This window comes from Protopterus annectens, chromosome 1.part0, assembly GCF_019279795.1.
Source record: "Protopterus annectens isolate FY-2018-M chromosome 1.part0, PAN1.0, whole genome shotgun sequence".
Taxonomy (NCBI): domain Eukaryota; kingdom Metazoa; phylum Chordata; order Ceratodontiformes; family Protopteridae; genus Protopterus; species Protopterus annectens.
In genome coordinates this window covers 1,829,352,301-1,829,379,003 of record NC_056725.1, presented here as the reverse complement: position 1 = coordinate 1,829,379,003, position 26,703 = coordinate 1,829,352,301, and the positions used below count along the sequence as shown (strand labels likewise).

The 26,703-nt window shown below is 39.0% G+C and overlaps 1 protein-coding gene across 1 annotated transcript in view; it reads right to left on the bottom strand.

The window, feature by feature from the left end:
• The window catches only part of OXCT1 (3-oxoacid CoA-transferase 1), a 1,765,637-nt gene that overhangs the window by 744,971 nt on the left and 993,963 nt on the right, over nucleotides 1-26,703 (bottom strand). Inside the window, exon 9 of the mRNA XM_044069775.1 lies at nucleotides 4,910-5,024. Within this exon, the coding sequence (XP_043925710.1) occupies nucleotides 4,910-5,024 (115 nt within the window). The remainder of the gene's footprint in view (nucleotides 1-4,909; nucleotides 5,025-26,703) is intronic.

Below are 26,703 nucleotides of genomic sequence, written 5' to 3'. Positions count from 1 at the left end.
GTATGGTCCTTTTTTTTTTCTTTTTAGTTCTTGTACCCTGATGGTACTGATGGTATCATCCTCCTGGAGGAAAGCAATTATCTCAGTGATACCAAAAGACTGTAAGAACCCTTCAAAGTAAAGGTCTAATACATAAGGCATGGCCTCCTAAGCCAAAGACTGCGAAATCAAGTCTCATCTGGGGTGACATAATCAAGATACAAAGAATTTTTTTTTTAAGTTTTACAGATTTTGGTCCTGAATGAAGACTATTGCTTTTGTCAAAGCAGGCCCCAGCACTCTCCTCACTGGTGCATCTGGATCACTGTGTATTAGTACCAGAAAGGCATGCTTGATAACATAATCAAAACACTGTTATTAAAACTGGAAGCAGATAGTCATAAAAATAAATACACTGTTGATGGTCAGCCTTGAGGCTGAGAAGATGTTTCAGGGGGAGAGCTGGGATTATCTGTGATTATCCTCAGAAATGTTTAACTTCCCTCGAAATTCATGTCATTGCTGAAGAATACATATCAGGGTGCCTCAGCATGGCCACAGGAGAATGTAGAATTTCCTAGTTAATTTTGTTTGGGAGGAGAATATGCTAAGATTACCTACTCACTCCCCTCCTTCTGCTCATAGTTATAGATTGTCTGATGATGGTAGTGAGGAATTCAAGTACAGAGGGCTATTATAAAAGGGATCTACAGGTAAAAATGGCCTTATATGCTGGCGACATATTACTATATCTTCGGGAATCAGATACTTGGCAGAGTTATTTCAATTTTCAGATAGGTTATAAGATGCAAGCCATAACTGTAAAATATGGAGCTTTGGAAGTCTTAATGAAACGGTATTCCCATCTGTGGAAATACATGTTTGTTAAATACCTTGGAATTTATTTAGCATCAATGCTACATAACACAAAAAAAAACTTCTGTAAAAAAACTGAAAGGCTAGCAAGAATTTTATAGGTAAATGGAAAACAAGGATCTGGACAGGGACCAAAAAGTCCAGGCCATTCAAAAGTTTTTAACTCTATTTTTAAAGGATATACCCTTGTATCATAGGACTCAGCTTCCTTTCAGGATATGAATAATTCATTGTCCTCATTAGTTTGGGGAAGAGAAATGCCAAAAATAGCATGGAAAAATGTGTTGCCCAAGGACTGGGATGGAACAGGGATACAAGACTTGCACAATTACTGCAGGATGGCACAACTGATGCTTTTTTGCCTTTAGCACACAAGGAGACTGTCCCAAGGTGGATAGAACTGGCCAAGATTATCACTGTACGTGAGACCAGGGAAAGAAATTCATCTTGACCAGAAAACAAGAGCATATTGCCAGTATTTTTAAAGCTATAATGTTGAATTAAAAAAAAAATCAAATAGAATCATGGAGGTATTTGATAGCACCAATAAAGACTAAATTACTTTCACATGATACGTTAATTTATGTAATGCATTGGTTAAACAGGTATCTAGGGATACAACAGAAGGAACATGTAACTGTTAATTGAAATATTGTCATTTATAAATGGTATAGAGGTCATCAAAATTATCATCTGGACACTACAGATTATTTAATATAGGTAGATGAGAGAAGTAAATAAGTGATTGCAGATGAAAGCTTCTCAAAATTAAATTCTTTTGGAATGGGGAAAGCTAAGATTATAGATTGGGGAACTGGAGTGGCATCCAAAAAGACAGATTATATAAGCCAGTTAGGCATTACTTGAGGCAAAATTGAATAGTGTTTTGAAGAGATGTCTGTCACCTGCCAGTGCCATATCTGTAACTGAAGTATGCTATACACTGTATAAAATTTAGAATTTTCACTTAGAAATGCCTCCACAAATATTTCTATACACAAAATAAACTGAGCCACATATTCTCTACTACCCAGGAGAGTACAGAGGACGTCAAGCTGGACCCTGGGATACACAAATGCATGTCTTCAAGGCCTGTTCTAAACTGGATGTTTATATGATAGCTTTACAAAGATATGTGCATAGTCCTTGACACAATCATATACAGTCTGCTGTATTTTTATTAAACATTCCAGAGAAGGGGCACTTACTCAAACATAAGTGGGTTCTATTAAGAGCAATTCTAATGCTAGCTGTAACAGTACTCACTCGAAATTAGACAAAAGTATACATCCCACTCAAGAAAAGGGAATTTCCATAAATTGTGAATGAATTGTATAATGCAGAGGCACCGTTTTGCAGGAGGGAGACAAGCAGTGGTATGCCATTACACGGATACCCTAGTTACAATAGGAGTCCTGAGGCTTAAGGTCCATCATGTCACCTAATCTTTAGGTAGTGTTTTGACCTGGATGATGACCTTAAAGAAATCTTATGGTTAAATCTCTACCATATCATCTGCTCTGTAGGTAATATTTTGACCTGCATGTTTGTTCTGTTTTTTTGTCTTATGGTTACAATAATCCATCATTGCAATATAATTACTGTATTTAGTACAATTTTGAATTGCTGACAAAAGAACATTACAATGCATATGCGGCTATGTTGCTAGAACTGTTCATGGTGTATGAAACAGAGTGCACTTAAAAAAAAAATGGACTACCACCAACCTGCTGGGACAAGTTGGTTAAATACAGCTCAATCAAAAATTGGGAAGGTATGTACATCTGAAAGTCATGCGTTAGAAAAGGTGCTTCTGTTCCTGAGAGCAAATCATTCAATGTAGATGGCTGTAGATGTAAAGAACTCCACTATTTTGCATGCAACACTGGAAAACTGAGACAAGGTTTTAGTAAACATGATAGTCCAAAAGATTATAGTGGTCTACTACAGGTGGTCACATGTTAGCAGTTTGTAACACAGTTGCTAACCGACACTTGCTTGAAAAAGCAAGTGCTTGAACTTTCACTAGACCGATTTCTCCCACCCAGTTCTAAACCCAAGTCTTCCCTTAAAACTTCACTCCACCCTACAGAACCCTAAGTCCCCAATTGCTCACTAAACTTAAAACTCCAACTAGCCTCACCAATCTAAATTCTCTGATTGCTCCCGATCCCTAAAACTCATCTCTTGCTCCCTTAACCTAAAACTAAAATCCCACTCCCTTATCCTAAAATCCCCCTCTTGCTCACTCCCATTGCTACTTGTCTAAACTTATATCAGTATTTGAACATGAGCAGCAACCTACATGATCTACAAGATGCTCAAGCCCCTGGCTCAAGCACTTGTAGTGTTCCTGACTGCATTATCTAATAATGGATCTTTTTTCCCTGCTGTGGAATTTGCAAAACATAATGAAAGCAAACTGAATTTGACATAACTACCGCACCATTTCATTTTGTTTTAAAACAACCTCGCAGAGAAAGCTGTACAGACTTTGAATGAAGGTATTAACAACTTGAAAGCACAGACTGCATATACAGATTGCAATGGTTCTTGTTCAATTCTCAGATTACCTTTCTGTTGACAACAGGTTCTTCAGCAAAAATGATTATGTCAAGGTCACTGAGATCCATGTTTGACTTAGTTCTGCCAGATCTGAAAACTCCACAGAAAACAATGAGCTCAGAAACAGAATGTCGAGTAAACATTCCAAACGAAGATGTTTTGCAAATGGAAATGATGCTTATACAGTTATGGGCCTAAGTGTATTATCTGCATTAACTTGTTGTTCAGTACCTCTGTCTAAAATGTGATCACTGGTCATAGTAAGAAAGCAGGCCAATCAAATTACAATGAAATTCAGAGACTTAACCACATTTTAAACCTGTAAAAGAGATGAAATATAACATTTTTCTGGAAATCAAGGGTTGAATCTTTACCTGTAGATGTTGTGACAGAAGTAAGCCATTCGGCAGAATTTAAAAAATTGTCTTTTGCCACCATATCTAGATAAGGTACATATGACAGAAGTACTGCCATTTTCCCGGGAAAAAGCAACAATGCACTATGGCTTTTACCAAAGGCCTGGCAGTTTACTTAGACATTCTTCTAAAATGATAATGAAACCTTTAAATGGAAAAGTAAGGCCTGATTGTTGATAAGTGCTGCACAGTGAAATATTGCATAAAGTTTAGAGTTTTTAAAATATATGCTACTTGAACCAAAAATATGCTTGTACTAAAGTTCACAGCTTATAGGGGTGTTCACAACATACTAGGGGTGCAGTACATTGGCTATGCAATACTTAACCTTAGCTGGTACACACGGCTAAGAGTTAACAGACTATGACCTATACTAATGCATGCCCATTTAAAGCTAGTTCTGAGCACCACTCTTACCATATCTAGTTGTACTGTCGCTGCAGGACAACAACAAATTCATCCATACATAGTTAATTGGCACTTACACAGACAATATTTATCTCTAAAAGCTAGCCGAACTGTGACCAAGAATGCTGAGGTTGGGAATTTCATTATCTCTGACTTATAGCAAGCAGCTTTGGAGAATTTCCTGCATGGGGTTATGGGGACTCACCTCTCTGTACAAAGTATTTTTTTCTGCTTGTTTTCTCTGCAGGCACCCATCCAATTTTCAGTGTTGAAAGTGTTGATAAACAGCTAATGATCAACATGCAGTCGTATACAGATCTCTGCATGGTGTAATTAGAATATTCCTAACTGTTAAAAACTGCACAGTGTTCTGCTGCTACTTCTGAAGTCTACCTTTTTCTTAAAGTTACTAAATTATATGTTTAGACTTCCATGTTCAGTACACCACAAATTCCTTTAGACAATCCCAAATATTTGGTCTACATCTGTTCTAATGAACAGCAAAGTTAAACTGGTTGTAAAGATTAATGTACTTTGGATCAGAGACTACATACTTTAGAAGTTTTATGATGACTGCAATTTGCAAATAATGCTGAAGACCAGTGCTGTTAACTATGTACATATAAACTTTATGTTACAGCATCAAAAGGCTGGATAAAGGATACCATACATTCCATCTTCAAATTCAAGAGCCGCACGGCGAATAATTCTTTCTCTCACTATATCTGAATCTTTCTTAGGCTTTGGTGTAGCATCTTCAGGCTTTCTAAGTGTTCGCCTCTGCAAGAAAACAAAATATTAGCAGGTTACACTTCATGATTTATCAGCTAGCTTATTTCCTAAAGTTAAACAGAAAGTAAATAAAAAAAAATCAGGAGTAACATTTATGTGAAGGCTGCAACACTAACCTGACCAAACAAATCTGTGAACTGCCAGTTCTGTAATGCACCATGCAAGACTATCAAGGTGTCTGTTTCTTGGAACAGTTAATAATTTTAGGATGACAATAGCCTCAGCCTATATGGCAGAATTAAATTATAAATACCAGTTTGCGCACTTTCAGTTAAGTCCAAATATACAGTATTTTACAGTAAATTTCAAACAAACAATAGTAGACCATGAAATATTACTGACATCTCTTCCTTCCTGACATGTAGAGCTCAAAAAGAAAGACATTGACCCTTGTCTGAGGATTTAACTCAGGAACCCCCTGCTTTCCATGTTGTTGTCACTGTTACTGAACTGCAAGAAATCTCTGGAATGTTAGGTATCTGGTTACACCCAAGAACAACTAGAAAACTACCATTATAGTGACTTTTTTTAACACAAAAGCATACACTGCAGACCAATTAATCAACCAAAAAGGAAAACACTGACCCTTGCCTGGGGAACTGAACCCAGTATTCTGTGCAACTACTGCTGCTACAGCCATTGGACCAACAAGGAATCTCTGGACAGTTAGGTACCTGATATGATGACAATGGCAATTTCCTTTATCTGGGTTCTTTTCCTTCTTCGCATAAGAAAGCATAAGTTAAAAAATAAATAATAAAAAAGTGAGGATAATGGGTGCAAAAAGTCAGAAATATTTTCTGTGAGTTTCTGACTTAATTTTAAAACACTCCCACTTAAATTTACAACTGCGTAGAAATCAGTAGTGCAAAATAACAGCTAAGAGTCCAAAGTCATCTGTACTGTCCTTTCCTGTAATGCTGTAACTGTTCTGGGGACTATATTTTTCTACAACTGGATACCAATATACTGTCATAGGTGCTTAGGTTCCTAGGTGTTTACTAGGCTATTGCTCCTAGGGCCTTTATAAGTCTAGCCATGTTATACCCTTGTTCCCTTATTGACCAAATTGCATGGTCTATACTTGCAGAGTGAGTCTATGATCAGCACTGAATGCCCTTATCCAAGAAGGGCAATAGGTGACACCCCCAGCGTGAATATACGGTCTCCCATTAAGTTCTCTAAGTTGTGCTTAAATAGGGTCATTGAGAAGCTCTGTTTTACGTGAATTGGGAGCTTGTTCCAGAAGAGTGGCAATCTCTGGCAGACCTATCTGTCTCTCTAGCATATCCTGTTAATGTCAGAGGCTAGTTTAAAACCCCTAGAGTGAGTGGATCTTGTCCCATTTCACTTGCAAATGTTCAGCATTTCCATTAGGGTAGCATCCCAGACTGATCAGTAGGCCAGGCACAAGTCTCCTATAAGCAGCCAATAAGATACAAAGTCCAGTGACCGAGCCTTCAGTTTCTCCATGTAGCTTATGTGTTAAAGGCCCTGAATTTTCTTGGTGAGAAACCTCTGCAGTTTGTCCAGCTGCTGCAGATGTCTGGGTGAGGTACATATAGAAGGGAGCATTGTACTCTATTAGTGGCCTGAGGAGGGACGAGTACAGGGGAGTTATAACATCCTTAGTGCTAGATGCAATGCTCTTACTTATAACGTGTAATGCAGAAGGCCTTCCTTTCCACTGTGGACACATGGTGACTGAAGTCAAGGTTGCTATCAACCTGTGTTCACAAATCTCTCACCACAGGATTTAAGCTAAGGGGGTACTGTTTATATTTTAATTTTCAGAGACTTCCCCTTTGCAGAAAGGGATGATAACACCTTTTTTTTTGCATTTAGTTTAAGTCCGTGGATTTGGCACCAATATTTGTTTGTGTAAGCCCTTTTTGTATTATATCATCATCGCTGGGTGGTTTGCAGTCATCGGTGAACTTGATAAGCCATTGCCCATCTATTTTCTCCTGGACTTCTGAGAAATAGACTACAAACAGTAGGGGGCCTAAACACAGATCCTTGTGGTACACCACTGGTAACTGGCCTGCTGGTAGAGGTGGAATCCCCAGCTTTGACTGTATGCATTCTGTCATTGAGCCAGTTGGCTACCCATATAGTGACATATGGGTTAATTCCTAGATGGGTGACATGTTGTTCTCCAAAATTTCTTAAATGCAATGTTTCATATACTAGAGACTACTGCAGAGATTCACAACTGTCTGCAGTGACAGACTGGATAGTTTATATCCATTAAGTCATTCTAATACTATCATTGATAGGCCAAACTGTAAACAGCTGTAAACATAATGAGATACACAATTTATAGAAGTGACGGGGAGTGCATGTGTGTGTAGTTTTATATATATATATATATATATATATATATGTGTGTGTGTGTGTGTGTGTTTATATATATATATATATATATATATATATATATATATATATATATATATATATATGTGTGTGTGCGTGTGTGTGTATATATATATATATATATATATATATATATATATATATATATATATATATATATATATATATATATATATATATATATATATATATATATATATATATATATATATATATATATATATATATACATACTTGCATACTTACATATGCATATAACCATATATATATGTAAATATGGGAGCATGTAAACTTATTGATGTTATGTTCTGTCACTAGCTGTTAAGTCAAGCTCGTTTTATTGGCTTAAAGGAAAACTCCACCTTAGAACTAAAACAAAATCTATTTTTTCACTCTCTCTCTGTTTTCTGGGCTATTTTAACACCTTAAAATCACTCTGACTACTACTTACAGAATTTTAATATGTTTTCTGCAAAATGGCTGTCAATGGGGCTTGATGTATCACTGTGATCTTATTTTTTTCAAGCCTTTCTCTTTCCCATAATTCATCATGCTAGAAATAAGGAAGTCATGGTGTATTCCCATGCCACTGACATATAATGGGATTAGTGTCAGTCACTGTTATTTTATACTGTCTGTAACAGGACTTATTTTATTTCTTGAATATCCTGCATTTGTGTGTGTCTCAGGGCTTGTTTTACAGTATACTAAGGAATTATACAGCTGCAACCAAAACAGTGGCTAAATCGCAGGCCTTTGTTCAAAGTATCTTTTTGTAGTCCAAGATGAATTGACAACCCCTCTTCCTACACTTGATAAATGTGTTGATACTCTACAAGAATTACAAGAAAACATATTTCCTGACTTTTTTCTAAATGTAAAAGGTGCTGGTATACTGTCCACAGTAAAAACAACTTGTAGGTACATTTATACCATCAGACATAGCAGCCGAATACTAAATGTATACAGGAAATCATCATAAGGTATTGGGCTAATATTATATTATATGATGATTCTACAAAAAACAGGACCCTAAACCTGTTTTATCCAGTAAAGTAGTTAATGTAGCATGCTGTGCTTTATGTGAAGCATATTGTATTAGGAAAACTAAACAGCAACTTAATGCCAGGATTTTGGAACACATTAGGGATATAAAAAACGTAACAACAATGATTTATTTAAACATTCCTTACTTTGCAATAATTTTAAAATAGTTTTCTTTCTTTGTGACTGATAATGTTTATAGGTTCTTTAGAGGAGGTAACTGGGAAAATACCCTTGAATAAAAAGAAATGAGATGGCAAATTCTACTAAAGTCACATGTTTTTCCAGGTATCAGTGTGCGATTTCTTTAAAAAAATATATTAAATCTTAGGGCAGCTAAGTTGTAAATGTCATTTATTATAAGATTTTAAGTATTTTTTTTTAAATATTTATTGTTATTATATGTTTTTATACCAATTTAAATGTAGGTAATAAATTGCAATTGTGTGTTATGGGTTGGAAATCGTAATAATAATATTACATCTGTGAATGAGTTATAACTGGGATTCATTCACTTTAAATATATAAAAGAATTTTTTTTACGGGAAGTTACAAAGTTATTTAAGTGGTTTGTTTCTTGAGCAAAGTTGCTTCTGAGGAAGTCTTTTTAGACAAAAGCGCTTAACTGACATCTGACATCTATATTTTTACAAACAGTCATTAAATACAATTTATAAATTTGTCTAGGAGTTATTTTTTCCTGTGGACAGTCAACTAGCACTTTTTATGGTTAATAGTGCTTCAGCTGTGCTAGTGCTGATACTTCTGGGGTTTTTAAAAGTTTCTAGTTTTCTCTTAATCTCAGACATCTTTGATAATACATCCATGTCATCTTAAAATGTAAAGAAGTATAAAGACGAAATATTTAAAGTTTAATGCTTAACATTTCAGTGCTGTGATGGTGCTTATATAAATTTGTCAAAGGAGGTGACAACTACTTTTTACTAGGCTTATATGGAAAGCCATGGAAAGAATTATCAGGGAAATGATCAATAATGATATAGTAAACCTCCAGGCACTGGACCCAACTCAGTTTGGTTTCAAAGGCAGATCATGCCTACTCAACCTAGTGGACTTCTTTGAGAAGGTCACCAAAGCAATGGATGATGGCAAAATGGTTCATACTGCCTGTCTTGACCTGTCCAAGGTATTTGACACAATACCCCACTCGGGCACTGTTAAACTCAAGAAGTTAGGTAAAAACCCATATGTCATCTGATGGATAGCCAACTGGCTCACAGACAAGACCCAGGAAGTTAGAATTGGGGAGTCCACCTCTAGAAAGAGGGCAGTCACAAGTGCAGTCTCTCAAGGATCGGTCCTTGGACATCTCCTTTTTGGCATTTACTTCTCTGAAGTCAAAGCCAATATCAATGGTCTCTGGCTCAATAAATTTGCAAATGACTGCAAATAGGTGCTGTCACTGAATATCACACCAACCCAGATGCTCTCCAGGAAGGGCTGACACAGACAAACAACTGGTGTCAGAGCCATAGACTAAAACTAAATGCCACAAAATGCATAACAGTATCCTTCGGGAAGTTATGCACCCCTGGTAACTATCATATTGACAGTAAACCCTCTACAGCTGACCCAGTAGTCAGGGACCTGGGGACACACAGAGACAGTAATCTATCATTTGACCATAATGTATCTACAGTAGACAGGAAATCATTCTATACTGCACAACTTATAAACAAAGATATGGCATCTAGGTCCAAGAAAGTCACTGTTCCACTGTGCTTGGCATTCATCAGACCTATCATTGAGTAGTGTCCCCTTTGGTATGTACCTAACCAGATGTATCCAACAAATGGAATGTTCACAGAGGTCCCTCACTAAAAGAATACACAGCATAAGTAAAATGTCCTATGCAGACCACCTCAAGATCCCATCCCTGTATTCTGTCTCCTACAGAATGTTGAGGGGAGATCTATGCCTGGCATACAGGGCACTGTCAGGCCCAACTCTGATAAACTTCCTACATATCTGCAAAATAAATAGCACCAGAATTATGTGGAGAGAGTACCAAGCTTTACAAATGAATACATTTAACAAAAAAAAAAAAAATCTGAACAAAAAGTTACTAAAATCCAAACATTGTGAAAAATAGGAACAAGACCTTCCAGAACTACTTATGAAGACCAATTTTCTTTCTTTCTTTCTTTCTCTTCTGAAAAAACACGAGTGAAAACCCTTTTGAACTCACAGCAAAAGCAGCTTAGCCTAGCAAATAAAACTGGAAAAGTTTCAATCAATATTTCTGAATACAGATAAAGCAGCAAATGAGATAAAAAACAGACTCAAAAAGACAAATATTTTTACTTCATTTAACTGAGGTAGAAGCAGTCAGTCTGAGAATGATATGCAGAGAAATAATCTACAGAAATTAGTGGAGAAGTATGGTGTGTACAGTTACCAGAAGAAAACTGTCATCTATGAAATGTACAGATTTTTCATTGGGTGCTATGTGACGAAAAAAGAAGTTATGCACTCACCATAATGTTCCATCTGTGTTGTCCATTTTCATTCTTCTTCAACTATTGAGTTTGAATGTGAACCTCGAATCAGACTTGGCCATTACTACAGCTTGCACAAACCAAAAAATGTTTGAGCTTCTCCCTTATCCATAATACACCAACCCCTAAAACACCCCAGATCTTGTTTGCTGATTTACCCAAAACAGTATCTGCCAATGTGGCTATATTAAGACACATAAATCTGTATATGTCCTGCAAATGGAACTATATCTGGAGCTCAATCATAAAGGACAGTGGTGTCCTTACAATATCTCTTTCTTCCAGAAGTTTATTGAAACAAGGGTTGGGGGCTGGTGAGCGGGATTGTTAAAGAAGAATGAAAACAGACAACACAGATGGAACATTATGGTGAGTACATAACTTCTTTATCTGATGTTGTCAAATTTCACTCTGTCCTCAACTGTTGGGACAGAGTCCCCAGCTACCTAAACTCTCAGGTGGACTCTAAGGAAGGATATTCCTGTACACAGTTGAGTCAAAGGCTGCTCCACCCTCAAGACTAGATCCAGTTTGTAACGAGTGATAAAGGTATGAGGAATTGTCCAGGTTGCAGCTGCACATGTCATCCATGGAAGATTTAGACAGAAACACTGAAGAAATTGCCATGGACCTAACAGAATGAACTCTTACAGGTTTAGTTAAGATTAGACCCGGTTTGTTATGTATTACAAGAGAGCATGCAGGGCAAACTGACTTAACAGCAATATAATTACAAGAATGATTTGTAACTAGGGCTTCTAAGTTATGATCTGGAGAAGAAATTTGTAGAGGCCTACTTATGCATCAAGTAAGCACTAAACCTTTGGAATAACATAACTAAAAAGTTTGCACAGTGAAAATGCTGTGTCCCTGCTGGACAGGGGCTTTGGTGCTGACTTGTCTAATCATGGGCTAAACTCTTGGCTAGGCTTATAAGGGCCTCAGGACCAATAGCCTAATAACTTCCTATGATCCTATGAAAAGAAATACAGTTAATCAGCCATCTGGCTAGAGTTACTTTTGAAAATGGATTACCCAATTTCAAATCTGCAAAGGAAACAAACAATTGGTCTATCTTCCTGATTTCTTTTGTCCTATGCAAGTAAAAACCTAACTGTCTGTGAACATCCAATAAATGCAATATATATTCACCTATGTTTGTAAATTTAGGAAGGAATACAGGCAAATTAATGGATTGACTGATAAAACATTCCGACACCACCTTGGGAAGGAAAGACTTATTGGTACATAATGTAACTCTAGCCTTATGAAAAATTAAGTAGGGAAGTTTTGATAACAAAGTTGGAAATTCTGAAATTATTCTGGCTGAGGTAATGGCCACTGGAAAGATAGTTTTCCATGTCAGGAACTTTGAGTTACATTTAGCTGCTGGTTCAAAGGGGGAATGAATTAAGGCCTGCAGTATCACGTTCGAATCTTATGGTGGAGTTGAATCTTTATATGGGGATCTTCATAGAAGAGTGCCTCTCAAGAATGCTTTACAAAGTTTAGAAGAGGCCACAGAAGTATTTTCACATCCAATACGAAAAGTAGATACTGCTGCCAATTTAACCTTAATGGTAGAGGAGCTCACCCCTTCTTTAAAGATCAAAGCTAAAAAGTCAAATATTATGTATTGGAGCTGAAAAGGCATCAATACATTTTTGCTCAGCAAAGAAACCTTTCCATTTACTTGTATAAAGTTTACTTGTTGTAGGTTTATGGGAAGATAAAAGGATATTATGGACAGGGGAAAACAGCATCAGTTGTCTGCCTATTAACAGAAATGGAGAAACCATGCTGTTAGCTGGAGGTTTGAAATATCTGGATGAACCACATCTGTTGGATGTGACAGGAGATCTAGAATTGGATCCAGAATCCAAGGTTGGCAAGGAAGATAAGGCCATAGGAAGGGGAACCAAATCCGACAAGGCCAATAAGGTGCAATGACGATGACTTTGCTCTTCAGTCTGGCGGCTTTCTGCAGGAATTTCAGAATAAGAGGAATTGGTGGGTAAGCATAAAGTAGACTGGGGGGGGCAATCATGAAGCAGAGTGTCCCTCGGTGATTCCTCCTGAGGGGGGATTAGTGCAAAGTAGCTGCTGCATTCACTGTTTAAGGAAGAAGCAAAAAGATAACAACATGTCTGGCCCCCCATCAGCAGAATATCATTTCTGCCACTTTCATGTTGAGAGACCACTTGTGAGGTAGAAGAATGGACCTGCTAAATTTGTCTATCATGTTGGACTTCCCCAACATGTCCATTGTTATGAGAAAGCCATTGGATATAATCACCTGTTGCAACACTCTGACTGCTTCTCAACACATGGAGTAAGATCTGGTCACACCTTGTTTGTTGATGTACCAAACCACCAACATATGTGTTCAAATTCCAATTATCCCTAAAGGGAGAGAGTCCTGGAAGGTCTGGAACACTAAAAGCACTGCTCTCATCTCTAGGACACTGATATGAAAGTTGGCTTCTTTGGGCGAACAAATGCCTTGGACCATTCTCTCCAGAATGTGTCCCCCCCAATCTGGGAAGCGTCTGTGGTCACTATGGCCTTGGGCTGAGGGAGAATGAAAAGACAGCCTTGTAGAACTCAATCCAAATGAATCCACCACCAAAGGTATCTCTTGCATGCCCGAGTGATTCTTATTTGTGTTGACATGCACTGGTAAAGAATAGACCACTGTGTGGCTAGCATCCACTGAAGAATTCACATATGAAATCTTGCTAGAGGAACTAAGATTATTGCAGTTGACATGACCCTAAGGTTTGAAGGATTAATCAGGCTGAAATGCTGGTACTGCAAATTATTCCTCTTGATCTGATAAGTCTGTACTCTTGAGAGAGGAAAATACGTTGTCACTGTCGTGTTGAAAACTGCTCTTATAAATTCCAAAATTTGATTTGGTTATAGGTGAGACCTGTTGTAATTTATGATTATACCCACATGAAAACAAATCTGAAGTACCTGATCCCTTGCCCTTATTAGCAGATGCCTGCTCAAGGTGGTAATGAGCCAGTCTTCTAGATATGCATTTGGCAATCACACTGGGGGCTGTGGTGTGGCCAAAGGGCAGTGCTCTGAACTGGTGGTGACTGACTCCCATCCAGAAGCCTAAGTACCTTCTGGACTGACTGTTTGTCTTTAAGTGTCAGTATTCACCCTGAAGGTCTATTAAGCACGAACCATGATAATTTGAAACGTTATATGTTGAGCTGACTTGTTCAGTATGCCGAGATTCAAGACTGGGCTCCAGTTCCCTGTTTTCTTTGGCATTAAAAAATATATTGAGTAAGTTCTGGATTCTATCTGGTCTGGCGGGACCTCTTGGATGACACTTTTTTCTAGCAGATTTTGTATTTCTAATGCTGCTTCTTTCCTTTGACTGGGTGGAACATCGGGAATTTTTCATACATTTGGAGTTGAAAGGGAAAAGGGAATTACATAATCTCTGGAAATAATCCTCTGCACCCAAGTATCTCATATTATGTCTAGCTAAGCTCTCTGTTGCAGGGATAACTGACCCCTGACTGCCTCCAGAGATGGACAATTGGGCCTCCTTTCAGAAGCGCTGGTAAGGTTTCTCAGAGAAAGAATCTCTGGACCCATGGTTTTGCAGACCTCCTGTACTGCAGGGGTGTCATCATCCATTAGAGTTACCCCCTCTACCCCTAGGGGAACTTTCTCCACATGTGTCCTGGAAAGGACCCTGGGACTTCCTGAACCACAGTTTTCTATCCACCTCATTGACTCCTAGAAAAGGATCACTGAGGAGTCAAAAAATGTACTCCCACTGCAGAGAGGGTCTTTCCAACTTTCTCACACCTGGATAATGTGTCCTTCACTTTTGGGCCAAACAATGGACTGTCATCAAAGGAAGCATTGATGAACAAGGACTTGAAGGGCTCTGCAAAATCACATAAGTGAATCCAGGCATGCCTCCTAATGTATATGCCTGATCCCGCTGTCCATGAGGCTCCTTTGGCTATGTGGGAAATAAGCCTCATGCATGAATTCGAAATGGACTGGAGGGTAGCCAACTGAGAAGCCACAGACAATCGGGCCTCAGCAGAAATGGTCCTGAAAGGGATTTTGAAAGCTCTTTGATCAAGTCTCTTTGTAACCTAGAAAAATGTGGCAAACAGTTCCCAAACTTGTCCATCACCCTAGACTCCTTGTTAGGGAGGTGAACAGAGAAACTTTGTTCAGCAAGTTCCTTTTTGGTGGCCGCTGCCATGACCATGGCATCCACTGGTACCCCTTTACTCCAAAATTCCTTTCTGACAGGTGGAGCCAGAACTCTATCTGGCCTCTTAGGCATTGGCTCAACTGAGTCAGGCTGCTTCCATGCCTGCCAAGAGACCAAATCAATGAGCTCTTCGGTGGCTGAGTAACCCAGGATGTAGATGGTCCAGCTCCGTAGGCCTCCAGGCATACTAATTCCTCCAGTTAATGGGGGGGGGGGGTCCAACCACTTCTCTGCTTAAGGATCTCAAGGACAAACTGTGCCCACATTTTAGACACTTTTTAAGACAGGATGGTCCTTTCTCAGACATGACGGCGACTACTAGAAAATAAAAGTAATACAAAAGACGACTTACATATATATATATATATATATATATATATATATATATATATATATATATATATACACACAAATACACACACACACACATATATATATATATATATATATATATATATATATATATATATATATATATATATATATACACACACACATACATACACACACACACGAAGTAAATGGGAAGAAAGAATAAAAGATTATATTAGGACTTCACTAGCATATATAAAAGACAGGCAAAGGGGAAAAAACTACCAACAATGATAAAAATATTTAAAATACTGTAAGAGGGTAAGGGAATAATATATAAATAGGGATTTAAGAGATTTAAATAGAAAAAACTCTACACTTATCTTTACAGAAACCTGTGAGCTAAGGCTGACCATGTCTTTTTGTGAAAAACAGCAAACGAGATCTGGGCTATGTTAGGGGTTAGTGCATTATGGGTAGGGGAGAAGCTCTAAAGCTTTTTGGTTACCACGAGCTTTAGTAATGGCCAAGTCAAATCCGAGGTTTGGATTTGAACCCAAGTTGAGGACAAAATGAAAACTGACAGCATCAGATCTATTCATACTGTATGTGACTGGTTCAAAAAAGCAGACACAGTCCAGTGAATTTCACAACTAAGAATCAAGGATAAGGGACAAAATTTCAACATAACTATACAGAATATAGGCGGGTGCTGCACACCCCCCTATAGTAATGTCCTCTTTGGTATAGTCAGACCACAAAATGGTCTACTTCGAAGTGAAAAAAAAAAAACCCAGAACCCCAGCTAATCCTGGAATTTTCAGGAACTAGTCTAATGTTAACTTCCTACTACTAAGTGATAATATGGCAACATTTCAAGCCCTACTAAACCTGAAAGACTGCTGCCTGTGTGGAACTGTTTACTGAAACTTGATACAAGCATGTTAATAGCTGCATAGAGGCAGCCTTACCCACCAGGAATGAGTACAATACTAACTCTAAAAACTAGCCACCCTGGTGGAGTCACAACATCAATATGCTGTATGACAGAAAAAAAAAAGCATGGCAAAACTTAGGCAGGGTAGCATCCAGCAGGTTAAAAGCACTCTCATCAAATTTAACAAACTCTGAGGACAAAGTCTACCACAGCCAAACATGAGGTAAATTTGGCCTCACGGGCTAAGGAAAGCTACAAGGCTTTCTTTAGCTAAGTCTACAACCTCAAAAGCACTGCACAATTCTGTGCAGGGTTCACTGTTAATGGAACCGCCTACACTGAGCCAGAAGATATAGCAAACATAATGGCAGTCAAATCTAGCTCTAACTTTGCGCCTCCCTCCCTCCACCACAGCTTCCTCTCAAGAAATACTATCACATACAATTCCCCCAACTATCACTAAGGAATAGGTCCTTAATTTTCCCAGGCCAGTAACTGCATCGATAGGTCCTGACAATATCCCAAGCTGCCTTCTAAATAGCATGAAATAGAACCTATCCGTCCGTCTGGAATCACCATTTTACCATAGCCACTAAACAGGCTTCATGCTAAATTAATGGAGAACAGCAACCATTAATCCCTCTACACAAACAGAAGCCATCTACAGACACTGGAAATTACAGACCAATAAGTTTCACTAGTCTCTTACGCAAAGCCATGGAAAGAATCATTATGTGAATGATTAGTAATGGAATAAGAAACCTCTAGACACTGGACCAAACCCAGTTTGATTTTGTCAAGGGTAGGCCATACCTTCTCACCCAAGAGAATTTCTTTGAGAAGGTCACCAAAGCAATGAACATTGGCAAAACAGTTCATACTGCCTACCTTGACCTGCCAAGGCATTTGACACAATGTTTCACACAGGCATTGTTAAACTCAAGAGGTTAAGTATAAACCCTTATGTCACCCAGTGGATATCCACCTGGCTCACAGACAGGACCCAGGAAGTTAGAACTGGCAAATCCATCTCTACGATGAGGCCAGTCACTAGTGGAGTCCCTCAGGGATTGGTCATGGGGCCACTCTTTATTGGCATCTACTTCTCTGAAGTCAAGTCCAAAGTCAGGTGCCTTTGCCTGACTAAATTTGTAGAGGATTGCAAATTAGGAGCAGTCATAGAATCCTCCACTGATACTAATGTTCTCCAAGAAGGGCTGACACAGACAGATATGACTGGTATCAGAGCCATAGACTAAAACTAAATGGCAAGAAATGCATACTAGTATCCATTGGGAAGTCAGCCACCCCTGATAACAACCATCTTGGCAACATACCCCTAAGAATCGACCCAGCAGTCGGGGACTTGGGGATACACGTAGACAGTAATCTAGCCTTTGACCTTCATCTGTCTATGGTAGTGAGAAAATCATTCTATGTTGTGCAACTTACATATAAAATAAGGCATATAGCTCCAAGGCAGTCATTGCTCTAATGTATTTGGCACTCATCAGATGCATCACTGAGTACAATGCTTCAATTTGGTATGTACCTAGCCAGGTGCCTCCAACAATTGGAACATCCACAGAGGTTCCTCAACAGAAAGAATACAAGGTGTAAATAATATATCCTGTGCTGACTGCCGCAAAGCCCCATCTCTGTATTCTATCTCCTACAGGCTTTTAAGAAAAGATCTATACCTGGCATACAAGGCATTGTTGAACCCCACTCTGATGGGCCTCCTGCATATCTGCAAAACAGCACTAAAATTACCCATTCTAAAGACATACACATTGCTTGTGATATAAAGAGGACTTGCTGGAGAGAGACTCTTTTATTCCAGAGACTACCCCTTATCTAGAACAGGCTCCCAATCCACATGAAGCAGAGTTCCTCCCTAACTCAATTCAAGTGTAGCTTGCACAACTGGATGGGAACTGGAAATTCTCCCATAGCTTGGTACCCATGTATCTAATGGGCACAGGGAGCCTATAAATGGTTCATCTTCCAGGCTTCTGCTTGTAGAGGTTTCATCTCCCAAGCTTCTGCTTACACTACCATGGGTACCAGAACTTGTTAGAGATTTGGGATGTAGGTTAGGGATTGATGTTATAAAAAGACCCCAGTGGTTATTAGACTAATGCACACCTATGATCCTATGAGGAATACCTGTAAAGCTCCAGGACTGAAAATTTGGAAGTTAGAAGGGAAGAAAGTGATAAAGATATGGAAGATTTTGTTTAAAAGTTTTTTTAAAAGGAGGTGAAGCACCAACATCTTGGAAGAAAGCTGTGGTAGCTGTGTTACCTAAGATGGCAAAGACCCTTTAGACAAAGCTTCATATAGACCCATTTCAATTTTAAACCATGATTATAAAGTGTTATGTCTATGCAACAAGAATGACAGAGGTGTTGCCAAAATGTATAGATATGAATCAGTGTGGTTTTGAGGAGGGGAAGAAAACATATGACAACATTAATAGAACAATGATGATCCAGAGGGAAGCAGAATGTAAGAAAATACCTCTGTTGGTAGTGGGTCTTGATACAGAGCAAGTGTATGACAGAGTAAGTTGGGATTTCGTAAGTAGGGCTCTGGAAGCATTTGCATTCCCTGATACAATAAATAGGGTTAATTTGAAGGATATATGAAGGATTGGAGGCAAGAATTAAAGTGGAAGGAAGAAAGGGTGTCTTCTTTCCCCTTTGTTATTAGCTTTATATTTAGAGTCAATGGCAAAGAATATAAGGGACTCAGAAATACAAGTATATAATTGGCACGATAATCAAGAAAAATTGGCTTGATTTGTAGATGATATAATTTTGTACCTGATAAATACAGAAAAGGACATCTCAGTGTTTTAGAACATTCTGGATAGTTGCAAGTCATTTCACAATATAAAATTAATGAAGACAAAACAAAAGCTATAGCCGTACATCGTGTACCCATACACAAACTGGTTCAGTAACACCAATATTTAGGGTACATACAAAAAATTATTTAGAAGTATAGATTAAAAAGGCTACTGTTATGGCAGCTAATGATGTGTGGGAAGAGACTAAACAAAAGATAATGCAAAAATTGAGAAACTGGAAACTCTTATTTATGGATATGGATAGTAAGATACAAACAGTGAAAAAGTTTTAAGTCCCTTTACTCTTGTAAACAGGTCAGACATACTTTTATCAATCTGAAGAGAAGATGTGGATAATATTTAATAATGAATTGAAGGAATTTATCTGGGAAGGAAATAGGGAAAGAGCTACGTAGGATAAAGTTGATCCTTCCAATAGAAAAAAGTGGTTTAGGTTTACATGATTTGAAAAGATATTTTACAGCTACACAGTTAAGGCTCTTATACATAAAGCAAGTAGAAGGTTAAAATTTAAAGTGGAAAAGGATGATTATGAAGCAAGGGGGAAGTTCAAGAAAGAGAGAGACAGAGTGGGACTTTGGATGCAGATCCTTAAGCAGAATAACCATCACCATACAGAATATTATATTCATAAATTAGCAGAAAGTATTCTAAGAAATGAACCAATACAAAAATGGAGAAAGGAGATTTTGCCAATAGGGACGAATGCAAGAAGGGATACAGAAAATAGGCAAGAAGGGGGTGGAATTTACTGGAGAAACTTGGCAAAGGAAATAAGATATTGGGAGCAAAAAACTCAAGCAAGAAAGGTAACAGAGTGGGATGAAGCCAAGAAGATGTTAGGACTAGAGGATAGAGACTGCCTTCCCTACCAGGGATTGATGTTATACTACAGGTAAAGAGAAAGGGACAGGGGCATTTTAAATGAAACACCTGCCCTGGTACAGTTGTTTAGCTGAATCTAGAATGAGATAATTAGTAGGGCATATAAAATACTGTACAACTATAAGAACATAACAGAGGAGGTTAGAAAATACTGGGAAGGCTGACTAGAAAAGCAATTTACAAGAAAACAATGGGAAGACATATGTATGTCTCCATGTACACAACCAAGTCCAGAAGGTTTAGGATCTTTGCTTGAAAGTGTTTGCATAGATATTTTTATACCCCAACCAGACTTCAAAGATTTTTTTCCTCAGGCAGATAGCAACTGTTGGAGGTGTGATTCAGGAGGAGGAGGTAACTGGGAATATATATTTTAGGAGTGTACTCAGTGGTGGTGCTGCGGTAGTGTTATCGCCTCCCAGTAAGACGTCCTGTTCGATTCTCAGTTAGAGTGTCTTCTGTGTGGAGACATGCATGAATGGGCATCCCTTCGTTGAAGGTTGTGCGTCAGAGCCGGCAACTCGGCATGTAAAACTCTACTGCCAATCATTAGCAGACGGGAGTTCTGCTGTGGCGACCCCCTAACCGGGAAAAGCCGAAAGATACAACAACAACTCAATGACAGATACTTTCCCTTCAGAGTACAAATACTGGGTTAGCAAATGGCTGTAAGGAAGTGATTCTTTTGAACTGGGATACAGGATCTGAACTACCTACACATAGTAAGGTCTTAGCAAGTTTAATTCTGTTGGTTTCCAAAAAACAATTACTAGAAAATGGAAATCAAAGTCTACACCAACTGTATTTTAGGTACTGAATATTAGAACAGCGATAAAAAAAAAAAAACTGGAACAGGAATTTTTTTTTTTTTTTTTTTTTTTAGAAAAGAGAAGCACACATTGCATAAACGTAAATGTGTACACAATACATGCATAAAAATGTTCAGGCGGAGGAGTGAGATTTAAGGATAAACATGACTTCAGCAATTTGTGTAATGCTGGACTAATGATAGTAGCAAAGAAAATATGCATGTGATGTATACTGTATTTAAATGGAAAATTGTTAAAATGGTTTGTTTTCTTTTCTGTTAATGTATGTTTGTCTGTGTTTGTTAAAAAAAAAGAAGCGTAAGAATGCTTACAAACAAAATTTGACTGTAGAGAAAGCACCTGATGTTTAAAGAGCAGTTAATGGTGCAGAAGGCCAAGGCCAGGTAAAGCAAACGCATGGGGAAAATGCTTACAGAAATAAATATTTGGGCAGTGTAAGCTCAAACTGTTCAGACTCATACATCTCACCATCTTACTTCAAGAATTCTGGACAAAGCCAAAAATAATGGGTGGAGGACAAAAGCCCAAAATTTGGGAAAGATTTTAAATAGTGCTGTCATAAACTTAGAAAGTTGATAGAATAGCAAGTTTTGCATTAGGGTGCACTTTCTGAATAATATAAAGTCTGATACGTAAATGTTCAATCTTGAATGATTTGCCATAAAACCAAATACTTTATTAAATATAAACCAAAACTATGAAACAAAAATTTGGACATTCTGCAAAATTCTGCGCAGCTGAGTTGTATGCAAGATGGCAATTATGAAATGCTTAGGGCTATGTAAAATAATAGTGGCTCAGTGGTTAAGATCTTTGTCACAGATATATAGTTATCCCAAGGCTACTGAGTCTTATGATTATTTATGCCTTGCCAGTACCCTCCATGGCCACACCTACTTTCCCAAGGATGGCCACACACAATATCTCTCAACTTCTTTATTCAAGAATTTCGTCAAAACCAAAAGTAATGGAAAGACAAAGGCCCAAAATCAGGCTATTTTTGATTATTATTTTAATTCACTTAAAAAGTTAATAGAACAATAATTTTGTATGCTGGTAGACCATTTTTGTGTGGACAGAGATGCGGGCATTGGTTGAGATGCATCACCCACAAACAGGATCAGAAAAAAATGTGTTGACTCTCCTATTACAGGACTAAAGAATGAACAGCTCTAACAATAGTTATTACAGGGACTTTCACAGACAAACATGGGAACAAAATGGATATCACAAACATCGGCCTGCAGAATACTCAACAAGTTTCTTGATATGCTACTTCTACTTGTGGATAAGCATACGTGTTTCCCCAAAAGACAAGGAAGTGAGTGCCAAAACTATGTATGGCTTCCATGATATATCCCACCTTCCCAAAGTACTGGATGCTACAGTCTGTACAAATGTGATGATAAAGGCTCATCTGAGATCTGTGGACAATGCCTTTTCAGAAGGAATGTATATCATTCCCTCAGCTGCCAGGTGGTGTACAGCGAGGAGGAACGGATTACAAATGTATCTGCACAGTACCCTAGCAGTACCCATGATTCCCATATATGTCATACAAGTAATTTATGTGCTAGCTTCTTGCAGAGGGGAATTCCACAGGACAACCTGGTTGGTAAGTGCAGGCATTTTGGGAAGCATATGTCGCAGAAGCCAAATAAAGTCTACCAAAGACAAATTTGAGGCAAGTTTGTTCTCCCAGGCCAAGGACAACCACAAAGCATTCTTTAGCTATATCCACAACCTCAAAGGCAATATACAATTTTGTACACAGCTCATTGTAAATGGAGCCACCTATACTGAGCCAGAAGATATAGAAAACCTTCCGGCTGATAAATTCAGCTCCACCTTTATCCATCTCTCCCCCTCAACCTTCCCTCAGGAAATATTATCAAATATAACTCACCCTACTCTCACTAGGGAACAGGTCCTTAATGTTCTCTCTAAGACCAAGAACACCGCATCAATGGGCCCAGACAATATCTCAGGATGCCTTCTAAATAGCATGAAACATGACCTATCAGGGCCAAAGGAATTACTATTGAACTGTACCCTCCAAACAGGCTTCGTGCCTCATGAATGGAGAAAGGCAACAGTCATCCCTCTTTTTGCACAAAGGTGGAACATCTACAGACCCTGGAAACTACAGACCCATAAGTCTCACTAGTCTTATATGTAAAGTCATGGAAAGAATTATCATGGAGATGATCAACAGAGTAAACCTCCAGTCACTGGACCCAACCCAGTTTGGTTTCGTCAAGGGCAGATCATGCCTACTCAACATAGTGGACTTCTTTGGGAAGGTCACCAAAGAATGGATGAGGGCAAAATCAGTCACACTGCCTACCTTAACCTGGCCAAGGCATTTTACACAAAACCCCACTCGGTCATTGTTGACAAACTCAAGAGGTTAGGTACAAACACATATGTCACCTGGTGGATAGCCAACTGGCTCACAGACAGAACCCAGGAAGTTAGAATTGGAGAGTCCACCTCTACAAAGATGCCAGTCACAAGTTAGTCTAGTAAACACCTATGAACCTATACCAATATCAGTGTATTGGTCTATATGTGAGACAGTGTGTCTAGCTGTCTCACTCCCCCATATGTTCTTACTGTGTTTCAGATGATTTAGAAAACCTGCTGGAGCAGTGACTGATGATTTTGTAAGGAACTCTCCACAGTATCACCAAGCAGCAGCATTACGATACCAATGTGTAATCCAGCAACATATCTGTGAGGGCTTCTGCACTATGCAGCTACCTCCATTTGCAATATGAACGCAGCATGCCACATGCCATGATTATCAAGCAGTATACAGACCAGCATTACTCCAGGGAGGCTCTGCACCTGCTGTAGCTGCCCCTGCCACAGTCTGCAGACCAACATCATCCAGCAAAGACAGTTAAGATGAAGACAACAAGCACCACATGGCAACAGGCACAGCATATTGCAGTGCAGGCAAAGTTGTGATGTGTAGTCCAGCTTTGTGGGCCAATGACAGTGCAGTGTCACACAGAACACACATGCTGATGATCTGTTAAAGATTATGCTTGGCAGAGCAGGATCAAACCGTGGTGTGCTCCAGACATCTCCATTTACACTACACATGAGGGTGGGTGCAGTGGGTCAGAGTTTTTACCATCTGTACAGGTGACAAAGAATGCAATGGCAAATAGTTGCCATCAGAACTTTTATGGGGAACATATAACTTCAGGCAGAGATGGAAGGATCTTGCTGGAAGGGGCACTCCATCAAAAATAATGCCCCCTGATGAGAGGAAGGATGTGGTACTATAAGACCATAATTTTGAGGGTAGTGGCACAACACTACAGAGACTGGAAGGGGGTGCCTCTGTGTGACCATGACTTGCACCACTGTCTAAGCCATCTGCGTCAGGACTACAGATCCCCTGTAAAGGTGATGTAATACTGCTTGAACAGGGCCTGCACAGATGCTGGTATAATAATATCCTGGCCCTGGAGGCTGGTAGCTGTTGCTACCCTGAATGGGACTGTGGGACTGAAAAACCTCTAAACTTGCAGGAACAGACTGTTTCCTGCAATACATACATACAAATATTTCAAGCATGGGCATTAATGCCCTTCTAGCTTGTCAATATACCAAAACACTTGTTACCATAATAAGTATCCAGGCTTTTCTTAACAATATCTAAATTAGTACATGCTTTAATGTAATTTGGTAGTCTGTTCCATGCATCAGCTACTCTTTCATAGAATCGAATAGTACACTTCTCATTCCTACAGAATCTTCTATATAGGTTGATGATTCTTGAGTACTTTTTGATAACCACAAACATTCCTAGAGGTAGTTGTCTCTAAGTGCCCTATATACCAATGCGGACGCTCTATGCATTTACATGTTCCCAATCATGGACTATACTGCTGAGCATGTAAGTCATGCTAGTGCTTCCCACATTCCACAAAGAGGTGGATACTGCAGCATATGCCACCGCAGTCCTCAGGAGTTCTAGCACAGCATCATCCCTTCACTCCATGGCCTCAACAAGGTATTGCAAGTCATGGGGTGATATCCTTGTGGAATCCATACCCACACCAATCATCTCCATGTTGGCACTGGCTAATAGTAGGCTATGCCAAGATAATAGTCCAGTACTTTTCCTATTAAGCCCTAGCACTGTCTGTATATCAGGGACTGGCTGCAACACGTACTGGTGCTGAGAAAAAACCCTTGCTAAGATGCTGTTTGGGTAAACACAAAGGTAGTACTCTCCTCTTCTGCTAATGTAGCCATGTGGGCAGCACTTGTTGTGCTCCTGGCCATGGGCGTCCCTCTGTCAGGGATGATTAGCAACCTGGCTGTACAGCAAGTAGTGCAAGCACTGTCGATGCTGTATCCCCACTCTGAAGAAGGGGTTTTGGACAACTCTGGATTGAAAAAGATGGTGCTTATGTGTCATATTAGTGTGATTCGATCTGTGCTTCAGCATCTACAGACTTGGCATAGGTGCTGACATCAGCCTGATGTCCTGACCCAGCCTGTACAGGTAGCACTGTGGAAGTGGTCTAGGGTTTGTCAGTATAGAAAGCAAAACAGAAGTGAATAAATCTGATTACAACTTTACATGCCAGGCCTTATATTAAGCATACAAACAATGATGCTCTCTGTGCAGATAAAGTATAAACACATACCTCCTATGAGACCTCTGTGCCTGCATACCTTATAAATGGGAAGCATATTCCAGTGGTATTTGTGACCAACCAAAATAGAGTGCATTGTCTGCTATATACACAAGTATTACAGTTCCTAACCTGATGCATCTCCCTCTGAGACACGAATGCTGTCCCATCCTGGAACCTGAGTTCCCTCTTCCAGGTATAATATCTGTGCCTTAATCACTACCATACACTGATACTTAGAAATCATTCTCATATATTAGACTTGCTGTGAGATGTGGCCCCTTCTTGTGGCTAAAATCTTTGCTGTTATGTTGCGTGTCTTCTTGCAGAAACACTGGATAATGCCAGTAACATACTTCTAATGTTCTGTGGATAGAGATAAGAACACAGTATATGCCATGGATATGCAGTGTTATGGGCAGTGATACACCCACTAATAGCCACAGATAGGGTGGACATGTAAATGAGTACACATGGGGTGGTTGCCACAAAGAATCATAATCACCATTATCAACCTCCTTTTTCCCCATTTTTACATGGTGTTGGGGTATTGTGTCCATTAAAACCACCTCTAGATAATGTGCCATTCTCCTACCTTCAACAGTCATGTCTGAATATTGCAGGTCTTCTCTCACTCAATCCATCCATCTCTTTACTGGATGCCCTCATATTCTATTGCCTTCTTCCTGTCTTTCCCAAATCTTTTTCACCAGATTGTCTAAAGCTTTCTTGCACATTTGCCCAAAACACCATAATGTGTTATCTTTGATCTTCTCTGCAGTTTGAGTCTCTTGGGCTTCTGCAGTGTTAACCTAATTTCTTCATCTAAGTGTGCATCCTGCCACACATCCCAGGCAATTCATCTCCATCACAGCTAGCTTCCTCAACTGTTCTGCCTTCACTGCCAAGGATTCTGTACTATACAACAGTACAGGTGGCACTATTGTTTTGCATGCCTTACTTTTCA